At 33.1% G+C, this 12121-nt stretch overlaps 1 protein-coding gene and 1 long non-coding RNA gene across 3 annotated transcripts in view; one reads left to right on the top strand and one right to left on the bottom strand.

Moving 5' to 3' along the window:
• Positions 1-10120: 10120 nt before the first annotated feature.
• Positions 10121-11130, bottom strand: LOC140434651 (uncharacterized). Its single transcript, XR_011950069.1, has 2 exons — positions 10671-11130; positions 10121-10616 (listed from the first exon to the last, which is right to left on the bottom strand). It is a non-coding gene; the product is annotated as an uncharacterized lncRNA (long non-coding RNA).
• Positions 11131-11245: 115 nt separating this feature from the next.
• The window catches only part of ana3 (rotatin homolog anastral spindle 3), a 131025-nt gene continuing 130149 nt past the window's right edge, over positions 11246-12121 (top strand). For both annotated transcript variants that reach the window (XM_072523064.1, XM_072523063.1), the window contains exon 1: positions 11246-11396. In XM_072523064.1, the coding sequence (XP_072379165.1) occupies positions 11354-11396 (43 nt within the window). In that variant the 5' untranslated portion in view covers positions 11246-11353. The remainder of the gene's footprint in view (positions 11397-12121) is intronic.

The raw sequence follows: 12121 nt of genomic DNA, 5'->3' as shown, positions 1-12121 counted from the left end.
AAGGCTTTAAATCTTGAATTAGCTAGTGATTTGACCGCGGAAGCTTTTTTGGCCGCTTTACAACGTTTGTATTAATTATCGTTTTAGTTGTTTAAGTAATGATAGTATTTAGAATTCGTTTTGTTTTTTAAAGACCTTATGGCTTTTAAAGGAGGGAGAATGTTTAAATTCAAATATGGTTGTATAAATTAATCAATACATTTGTCCTCCCTGTATTCCTACGATCCCTATAAGTACCGCCATCGGGCTCGTGGAATGCGTCCCTTTAAAAGAGAAGAGCACCAGTCGTTGAAAAGAAAAGACGTAACCCGGCAAGTGAACCCATACACGCATATTGAATTGGTTTCGTTCGTTGTTTCGTAGTGCAAACCATGGTAAATTAGACCCAGCGGTAAGTTTTTACCTAGTTTTACCTAAACCTATAAATTGTATTTGATTGTTTATTGCAACCATTTAAATTTTAATAATTATTTGCACCAATGAGTAAAAGTTCATTTTTTTCTCGCCAGAGTTATCGAAGGAATAGTTCTGTTAATTTAAGTACTATTAAGTAATTCGTAATAGTACATTTGTTTGGTAATACCCCACATTGGCCATAAAGTGAAATTTACATGTTTACACTGTGTGATTTGTCATATGATTTTGTCATAAGCACTGTCATGCGGCTCGTCATAGCTTGTCACAGGAGAATAGGACGGTGCCTATTCCGCATGATAAAATCATATAATTTTCGGTAATAATACGGGTAACACCAACATATTTAAATATCGCGCCTTATTCTTATGTCAATTCAGTAACATTCCCTTACCCAGAGACAACATTATTTATTTATTTTTTTGTTTGTTGCATTGATATTGAACCTGTTATCTAATGTATGCTATTGTGTCGTATTTTTCCTTTATTATTTATTTAGTTTATTTTATTCTTAGTTTAGTGTTTGATAGGTAGTCTTCTTAGTCATAATTTTAGTTTAGTTTCTTTATTAATTTTTTTTAATTTAATTTAATTCAACACTAAATTTGATATACCCTGTCCACGATTTCTTTGTAAGAGCCACTTGGAAGCCCAAAGGCGTCTGATCTTTTTCTTCTTACTGTTGTACGCTGTACGCAGTTATTGCCGGCGTATTATTATTAAAAGTCGGGAAGCCAATGCAATCAAAGATTTATTTTCCATTATAATGGTTTCAAAATCTAATAGTTGATACCTATACTGTGTCTAATATCTCTATGACCATAAACAAAAAAAAATCAATAAAACCTCACTCATTGTCACTCATATCATAAGTCATAACTTATCATGCAATGTAAACACGATTTTTTAAAACATCATAGAAACGAGGAATCATAACAAATCTCATATGATATTGTCATATGATAAAATCATGTAGTGTAAAGTCTACTTAATACACACAGAATGAATCAGTAGCTAACAAGACATTCATCAACGCGCAAGCACGGGCTAGCGTCGAAAATGTCATTTTCCCCAGTAACGCTTATTCAAACGCCCGACATCACCTAGCGTCGAGACGATAAGTTTCTATCCTGCCAATCAACACACTCCAGCAAAAAGGTAAGTGAGCTTTCATGAATTGATAACATTTAATGAGTTATGCCAGGTTGTTTTCTTATTTTCAATCAATGGCTAATTTTATCCACAATCCCGTATTGCATTATTGTGTTATTATTCGAATTATTAAACCATCTATTTCAATGCGTCTTACATAAACATTTTGGTTAAAATTTAAGTTTCTTACCTTAATACTTTGTACTCTCACTAAAAATTTGTATTATAAAGAATATAATTTCTTTTTTTTTTCAGTTAAAGTTGTTTGATTTACTTTGGGTTCGTACATTATAATTTAGTTATTAACAAATGTTAATTTCATGTTTAATGTATTCAGTGTTTATGTTACTTTAAAACATATAATAATAATACTTACTATTAATTTGTAAATTTCCATAATGCTATAGTCCATGAAAAATTATGGCAAAAGAAAAATAGAATAACTCTAATATGAATAAAACAATTTATCCTCACTACTTTCTTTGTATCTTTAATTTGGTTTTACATTTAAAGATTATTACTATTAATTTCTCAATTTCCATAAAACCACGCTCCATGAAAAAATATGGCAAAAGAAAAATAATTTGTACAAATCCTCTGGCGTTTTTACATCAAAAAGTTCTAAGTTGTGTAAATTGGCGTAGGTCTCTTGTGCGAGATTTGTTATTTCTGAAATCATTTTCCATTTTTAAAACCTGTCAAAATACAGGTTTTTCGTTAAAATTATTTCGTAGAAATTATTTTAAATCTGATAAAATTGAAACTGTCACATTTATAATTATCTGTTAAAAAAAATGTCAGATATATTCTCTTCTTCTCTCAGTACTACTTATTTTCTGCTTATTTGCTTACGTCCAGACTCGTAAGATGAGCTCATTGCGGCATCTCCATGATTTTGTAATTTTAGATATTTTATTATTTCATTCATAGTTTTTCAGTACCGAAATAAGAGCCAGGATAGAAATAGCAAGAAATGCGTTTGTAAAAATGAAAACAATTATCTGCAACAAAGACCTTAGATTAGAACTGAGAGTAAGAGCACTAAGATGCTACGTGTTTTCGATACTGCAATATGGACTTGAAAGCTGGACATTAAAGCAAGAACACATAAATAAGTTACAGTCCTTTGAAATGTGGTGTTACAGGAGGATGCTTAGAATAGCATGGATACAGAAGAAAACTAACACGGAAGTATTGCAAGAAATGGGCAAAGAATGCGAAATAATAAACACAATAAAAATAAGAAAGTTACAATATCTGGGACACGTAATGAGGGGATAGCGATATGAACTGTTAAGGTTGATAATATAGGGAAAGATAAGAGGAGAAAGGAGTATAGGAACAAGGAGAGTGTCATGGTTGGAGAATTTAAGGGACTGGTTTAAATGCAGTTCTATAGAACTCTTCAGATCAGCAGTAGATAGAGTAAAGATACTGATGATGATATCCAAACTCCGATCGGGAGACGATACTTAAAGAAGAAGTTTTTCTTTAAATCCCCGTACATACGAATTTTAATACTCGTAAACAACTGGCTGGATATAAGTACTTTGGGCTAGAAAATATGTATATTGGGCATTTCTTTGTAAAACTGTTACACCTCATCCATTTTTTACATTGACATATCCGAATATAGTTGTTGTGAACTTATTTCCTTTCCACAACATAAGTAGAGAGCCAGATGTTGGAAATGGCTGTTGGGCTGGGCTGTAGCGCCATAGAAGAGAGATAATACAAAAAAATACAAATTTATAGTTCAATGTTAGGTATAGAGCGAAAACAATACTCTAATTAAAGTTGGTTGATTAAGTTAAGGTTAAAATTTGTTTTTTGGATTTTAAGTAGCATGACGGCAATTAAGTATTTGCTGGTTTACGTTTAATATGTCGGTAACCAACGTATTTAATTTATTTTAACTCTTTTTATGCCACACATATGCCTAATATTGTTCTGAAGCTATTTTCTTGTGGCATTTTAAATTAATTTATATTTAAATGGGAATAAGCCACAATTAAAGGTTAAAATTCGTTTATTGACGTTTCAATTTCCACATCGGAAATCGTTCTCAAAATACAAACATTAGTAATTTACTAATGTTTGTATTTTGAGAACGATTTCCGAAGTGGAAATTGAAACGTCAATAAACGTATTTTAACCTTTAATTGTGGTTTATTCCCATTTATACACATATGCCTATGTCGATCTTTCGAAATTACCTTCGTTTCGAAGGGCTGTAAGTTTCGAAAAATTAGATGAATTTTATAGCTATAAGTTTCAATATAAAGTTTAGATTTTCATTCAAAATTTGTGCAAATTTTACTTCTTAATGTTTATAAACAATGGAGATATGATTTTTTTTAAATAGTCCCTAACTTCGTTCCTATTGGTCATAGGTTTATTTAATGTGAGTTTTTTTACCAGCTATCAAATGGTTGTACGTACAAGTCTGTAGCTTAGAAGTTATTACGTAGCTTAATTGTTTATAAGTAAAAACATACCCCTTTTTCAAATGTTTGTTTTGTAAATAATTTCGATGAAAACGCAATACGCATTTAACTTCTGAGATAGTTTAAGTCTTAAAGAATCCTATGAAATTTGCTAAATGTGTCTAGCATTGGGCTGTGATCAGCGTGATACCTCTCTCTGACAGGGTCATTCTGATGAAGCTGCAAGGCAGACCCGTTAATACAAACATAATTCAAATTTACGCTCCAACATCAGAAAAACCAGAAGAGGATATCGAGGAGTTCTACGCAATTGTACAAAAAGCACTAAAATACACCAAGAAGAACGAGCTAACCATCATCATGGGTGATTTCAATGCCAAAGTTGGCAAAAGCAGTGTAGAAGACATCGTCGGACAACACGGCTTAGGCGAGAAAAACGAAAGAGGAGACCGACTCATACAATTTTGCCGGGAAGAAGATTTTACCATTGCTAACACGTGGTTTAAACTTCCCCCGAGACGACTTTATACGTGGAAGTCACCTGCAGATACAGCCAGCAATATCATCAGAAACCAGATAGACTTTATTCTCATTAACAAAAGATTCAAGAACAGCTTGACTTCGGCGAAGACCTACCCAGGAGCAGACGTCTCATCGGACCACAACCCATTAGTGGGCCAGATAGAACTCAAACTAAAGAAACTCATCAAAAATAAACCTAAACAGAACCTGGATTATGACACTCTAAAAGACCCCGTAGTTCGTCAAAACGTGAGAGATACAATGAGACAAAAACTAGAAACGGCTCAACAACAAGAACAGAGTGTAGAACAAAAATGGAGTTATATCAAAGACGTCATGCTGAATGCGGGAAAAGAACATCTGAGAAAGAAAAAAAGAGTAAAAAATAAAGAATGGATGACTGATGACATTCTACAGATGATGGAACAAAGAAGATTAATGAAAAACAGGGACGCGAAGAAATACCAAGAAACCAACCAGACAATTAAAAAAGAAATACGAAGAGCCAAGGAGACATGGATGCAAGAAAAATGTAAAATAATCGAGGAGCTCCAAGAGAAACACGATCATATAAATATCCACCGAAGGATTCGTGAAGCCACTGGTCAATACAAGAGGAGAAACACACACCTCCTCATAAATAAAGACGGTAATCTGGCGACGACAGTGAATGAGAAGTTGGTTACCTGGAAAATATATATCGAAGAACTTTTCTGGGACGACCGCGGCAACCTTCCGGAAATAAATTGCATGACAGGGCCGTCAATTCTAGAAAGCGAGGTAAAGGCTGCTTTACAACAGTCTAAGAATGGTAAGGCTACAGGTCCGGACGAAATACCCGTTGAACTTATTAAGGTGATGAGTGAAGTGAGCACGAAGGAGTTAACTGAACTGTTCAACGCCATATACGATTCAGGTAATATCCCAGAGGAATGGCTATTGTCAACATTTGTAACGCTACCAAAAAAACGATCTGCGAAAACGTGCGAAGATTTCCGAACTATCAGTCTTATGAGTCATGCACTTAAAATTTTTCTTAAAATCATACATGCCAGAATTTACAAGAAATGCGAAGAAAATGTCGGTGAAATGCAATTCGGATTCCGCAATTCTATGGGTACACGTGAAGCACTTTTCACCTTACAAGTCCTACTTCAGAGATGCCGCGATGTCAGTTGTGATGTCTATATTTGTTTTATTGACTACGCCAAGGCATTTGACCGTTGTCAGCACCAGAAGATGGTCACCGCACTACAAAGAGTTGGATTGGATGAGAAGGACATTCGGATCATCATGAATTTATACTGGAACCAGCGTGCTCAAGTCAAGGTCGAAGACCAGCTGACCGACCAAGTGAAGATCATGCGAGGAGTAAGACAAGGATGTGTGCTATCGCCGACTCTTTTCAATATATACTCTGAGGAGATTTTTAATGAAGCCCTCACAAACCTAGACATGGGAATCCGAGTGAACGGTGAATACATCAATAATATCCGCTACGCCGATGACACTGTGTTACTAGCAACCAGCCTAAACGATCTGCAGGCCTTAATAGACCGAGTGCGAACTGTGAGCGTAACATACGGACTGAACCTTAATATTAAGAAAACTAAATTCATGGTTGTCAGCCGTACAAATTTAGATCCCGGGGCACTAATGGCAGGTAGCGAAGAGATCCAGAGAGTCGACAGATTCACTTACCTCGGAACTACCCTCAACGTACAATGGGACTACGCTCAAGAGATTAGATCCAGAATTGAAATGGCACGGTCTACATTTATTAAGTTGAGATCCTTGCTGTGCTGCAGTGATCTCAGTTTGGGAACCAAGATGCGAATAGTGAGGTGCTACGTTCTTCCAGTGTTACTGTATGGAGTTGAAGCCTGGACACTGACGCAAGCCACTGAAAAACGAATCGAAGCCTTCGAGATGTGGATATACAGAAGGATACTAAAAATATCTTATGTGGACCATGTCACCAACGTTGAGGTCCTACAGCGCATGACAAAAGAAAAAGAAGTGCTTAATTTAATTAAACAACGCAAGCTTGAGTACCTCGGCCACGTGATGCGGAACGAAGAAAAATATCGAATTCTTCAACTTGTTATGCAGGGTAAAGTATTTGGCAGAAGAGGACCGGGACGCCGTCGTATCTCGTGGTTGAAAAATCTTCGACAATGGTTTGGGATGACCTCAGCGGAGCTGTTTCGCAGAGCAGTCAACAAAACCATGATAGCCTTGATGATCGCCAACATCCGGACCGGATAAGGCACTGAAGAAGAAGAAGAAGTCTAGCATTATTAATAGAGCAAGTTCAATAGTTTAAATATTTAGCCTCAGGGATAAATAAATTAAATACCTTTTAACATATTTGACCGATCGGGGGGAAATTTCGCACAAATTTAAAAGACGGTAATTCCTCGATGTTCAAATGTATTAGTAACATTTTATTTTTTTAATAAGAAAATTAATAAAATTTATAAATTAGTGAAAAAAAACTGCTTTTTTGCAAATATCTCCGTAAACTATTATCAATTTTAATTTAAAAAAGGGGAAAATAGATATTCTTGATATAAAAAATGATATAAATATTGTTTATGTAAAATATAAGGGAAAAAACTTATAAATTATTGTTTAAAAAAACGCAAGGTAAAACTTTTTCATCTATTCGTCATCTAGTAAGTAACCCCCACCTATGTCTTAAAAGCTTCAGATATCTGCGAAAAATTTTGCCGTGAAATCGATGATTTTTGCATAACCAGACTGGGCTATCTGTAATGTGGATATTCTTGAAACAAGTTACCCCAGTCTCCCCCAATATTGCTTAGACAAGGAAAGTCTCTCTTTCCTTGTCTAAGAACTAACGTATACATGGGCGCGTTCAGCAGGCGGAGCTGCTCCACAACTGTTGAGTAAATGTCTGCAAAATGAAACCGCTACCGCTCCGCTACTTCCGGAGCGGCCTGTCAAATTTGGTAGCGTAAAAATGTATCGCTACCTCCATCCAACATGTTGAGAGAAATGTCATTCATGACATTTCTGTACTAAAATTGAGGGTTAGGTGTTTGTTTGTTTTGTTTTTACGTTTTTACTTCCAGCCATATATTACTTTATTATATGGACATATCCATTGAATTTATTTAACTTGTTTAGAGGTATTTCTTGATTGGATTTCTAATTCCTTTCCAGCTGTTTCCTAATAACAAAAAGGTGATCCATTATTTATCTTTACAATTTAATGACTGTTTGGTTCCATTCCTTCATGTTTCAAGAAAACTCTGAAAACTTTTGTTTTCTACATCTCTATAACTTTTATTATAATTTCTTCCCACTACAGCTATTTCAGCATTTTGTCTTTCTCAATTGACAAACAAATGTCTGCTTTACACTTTATAGTCTCTGAACAAATATAGGAGGGGAAAGCTGTATGTCTCAAATTGGTCATTCAGAATTATATCTGTATATTTTAATACATCTCACTGCCATGAGAAGCATAATGTGATACACGGGTAATACGATTTTACAGCCGCGAGAATCAAATATCGAATACACACGCATTTGTAATGCTCACACATCACAAATTATGAAAGCTCTGAGAAGCAATTGTGGTCTCTCATATCAAAGTATCATTAATGCAGTTTAAACGTAGACAGCTGTAAGCAACAGAAACTATATTTGGCCTCTGAAATATGTGAACCAATGTTTGATTCTCACAGCCTGAAAAGTGGGTTACTGATAAAAACTACTTAAGTCAACTATTATATATTTATTTTTTAACGAAAACTATTATTTAAATACATTGTTATTTTAATAAGAAATTAACAAAAACTTTATATATTAAAAAAATATTGTTTTCATTACACTATTTAGTTTCTCTTGTTTTTTTTTAACTCATTTTCACAGTATAAAGAATTGCACAGAGTACACAGTGAAATCAACAAACACCTACGGGCTAACAGTTGGAAATAAATAATATTCATTTAGAGCAAAATTGTATTTTTCTGTAAAATGGCCTATATTGTGGAAATGGACATATAATTGTAATAAACGATATTACATTGATAAACATGGTCGCATGAATCATATGGACTTGTTTTTGTGTGAATCGGCATGTGATGCACACTGCTGTAATATACGATATCAGTCAACAAGGCTGCGTGAATCATATAGTGATTCTCACCTCTAACTAACACAAATTAAGGTTTTTTTTTAAAGAAATGTGTAGATATATACTTAGATTTTAATTTTGTGTGTATATAGAGTTAAAAAGATATACAGCCAGAAGGGTCCTTTTTTTTCACTATGGTGCAGTGTGAGGGTTCATAAATTTCTTAATATAAGGATTTGAAATTGTTCACTAAATGAATTATTATGATATAAAAGGTGAAGTGTGCATGTAGACTCTTTTTTGTTGTTGAAAGCTCTTTTGTGTTCTGGTATACATTTGTTTAAGGTTCTACCAGTTTAACAGATGTAATATTGTATGTTGGGTTTTTGATTAAGTTTGTTATACCCCACTGTATAAATGTTTTTTTATGTTGGCTCTGGTGCTTATTATATTTGCTTAAGTAATTGTTTGTTCTGAAAGCTGGTGTTATTCCTCTCTGTTTCTGGTTTTTTAGTTCTGTTGTTATCATGCCTATAGATGTAATTATTGTTTCAATTCGTTGATGGTTTTATTACTTTCATATCAAAGTCTTTCTTTCAGGCACTATATAGCTTTCCTTATTTAGATGATAATTGTGTGTAATGTTTAATCTAATTGTCAACTATCTAATATGTTGTTTCCAAGTAAGTGAAAATTTACAATATATTTACTGACGATTTAAAATGCTTTAAAATAAACAAATGCCAGGCCGAAGTCTGCAAAAGGATATTGATCGCCTCTAAGTGGAGCACACAAAATGGTATTTGGATGCGTCAAAATGTCATAGTTTTCATTTGCACCTTCCTCATCCCCCAATAATATTCGAATATAGTAAACACAATTTAACCATATATTCTACTTTTGAAACCAAGGATCTAGGTGTGAACCTTGACTCTAACTATAAATCACACATTTCCACAACAATACAGAAATCTATGAAGCTACTTGGATTTGTGAAGAGAACCATCAAAGATTTTTCTTACATCTCTGCTATTTGATCTCCTTCTCCATGGTTAGATCCCTTTTCATTTACTGGTCTACAGTTTTGTCCCCCTATTACATTGCATCTAAACTGAAACTTAAGACTGTCCAATTTTCTGTCATGCCATTGTATGGATGCATGTATACTGTGAATATGTTGCATTAGAATGTATACTGAACTTCTCTTGAGGTATATAGAAATCAAAGAGACTTAATAGTTCTATTTAAAATTATCAACAGCCTGTGCACCTGCTTCAAACTTCTCTCCAAAATATTTGTTTATTATTCTCCAATATTGCAACTAGGTATGTGCAGACTTTTTATATTCTTTTCATAGATTCAATTACTCTTATAACAGCTTTACTCCCAGAACTCTTCTATTAGCTAACTCTTCAAAGAAGCTCCAAATTTTTAATCTATCAGTTTTCCCCTTCAAAAGTGATAATTCTGATCCAACTTTGTAATACTTTCGACTTCAGCTTTTGTATTGTGTTTAGTGTTACATTATCTGCATGCATTAGATAACTTAATACCATTATACCTTGTGACTTTTTCTGAATTGATTTGTTATCTTATTTTGTGACTGTATATGTTATTTTTTTTTGTAATCATACTATTCATATATTCTTCTTCCAAATCAGTTTATTGTATTAACTACATTTATAGCACTGTAAATAAAACTTGTAAAATGTTGTAAATAAAATGATATATTTTTAGTAGCTTTTGTTTTATTAAAATTAATTATTTTACAGAGGAAAGTGTGTTTATAAGCCAAATAAGAAAAGTTTGTAAATATAACATAAATATTAATGAACCAAAATATATACAAGTATCATCATTCTATTTGCCTTTTCGCCACATTAATAGATGTTCCACTTTTTATCTAAAGGAATTGTAGGGTATTGAATTGAAATGGGTATAACTCCTAAATTTCCTAGTTGCTGAGTAATTACCTAAAATATTTATATGTAATTTTCAAAGAACTAATAATCTTTACTAAAACCTACTTCATCACATTCCCTACTCATGCGAAAATGCTTTACAAAAAGATCTCCCATATATTATTGGTGAATGGTTTCCTCATAAAAATTTTGATTAGGAGGCACTTGAGCTCTCTCAACATTATTTAGCTCTAATTCTTCATTTTGTGTCAACTGATCCACAACATTTCCAATTAGCTGGATATTATTTTCCTCGTCCGCAAGTTCTTCCACTAATACTCTAATTATGTCATTCCTTTCTATATTCCTATTATATGAATGTGACGTAAAGTTAAATAATATTTAAAAGTCAAGCTAAATTGGTAATCTACTGACAAACGTAAACAAAGAACAAAAATATTTAATTTTTAAAATGACAAATTATTTGACATTGACAGATAAGGTAGCGGTAGCGGAATCCAGCAGGTTTTGACTTATGACATTTGGTCCAGCGCTAACCGATGGATTCGGAAGTAGCGGAGCGGTAGCTGCTCCGTCTGCTGAACGCGCCCATACAATCACAGAATTCAAATATTTGAATTGACACTTCGTCTAAGGAGACTGCGCAATCCATCTAAATAAACCATAAAACATTGACATTAAACTTCAACTAACTTCAACTTAAAACATTTGTTTACATTTTAAAGAAAACTTCTTCAATATCATAAAATAGAATACGAATTAAACATAATTCTAAGTATGTGTATATTATGGGAGACAAATTTATTAACTCAAATCATATAGAAAAACTAGGTAAGTACGAACAACAATATTACTGTAATAATAATTAAAAAAACTACTTACATTTACATTCTTCACTTTTTACTTTTGCATGCACATATTAGTATAAATAATGATAATATCTGAGCATTACGAGAGAAATATACTCATTTTTTAAATCATTATTTTTTCCTCAATCTTTGTTCTCATAATTTCTAAAACCCTACACATGTTTTGAACTTATTAATCAATGTTGTTCCCTTCTATATTCTAGTCAACAATAATATTTCTCTCACCCCTGATTTGTATTAGGGTGCATTATGATGGGCTTTATGTGTATTATGATGTGCTTTATCTGTATTATAAACGTATTGTATAATATTTATATGTATTTCTGGTTTTATAGTAGATAATACAGTGGGTGATCAAATTATTGGAGCCACCCCATAAAATTTTACTTTTTGTTTAATAATGGTATGTAATTGAGCTATACAACATATTTTTGTGCTTAATTCTATTTTACTGTGATTTAGAACCTTATAAAGTTTACAAATTTTAATAAAGAAACGAGTAATTACATGAAAATATTTAAAATTATGCCTTAGGCATAATACTTGGTACTGTCATCCTTTGCAGTAATGAGTGCCTGACACCTTCTTTGGCATACTTTCTATGCATTTTTGGCAATTTTATGGAATTGTTCCACTCCTGTGGCATACTGCTATTATGTGCTCAATATTAAGATTCCTTAAAAGTAT

This window comes from Diabrotica undecimpunctata, chromosome 2 (genome assembly GCF_040954645.1).
Source record: "Diabrotica undecimpunctata isolate CICGRU chromosome 2, icDiaUnde3, whole genome shotgun sequence".
In the NCBI taxonomy this organism is placed as follows: domain Eukaryota; kingdom Metazoa; phylum Arthropoda; class Insecta; order Coleoptera; family Chrysomelidae; genus Diabrotica; species Diabrotica undecimpunctata.
Note: the sequence above shows the minus strand (reverse complement) of the source record. Positions and strands in the feature narration are given on the sequence as shown.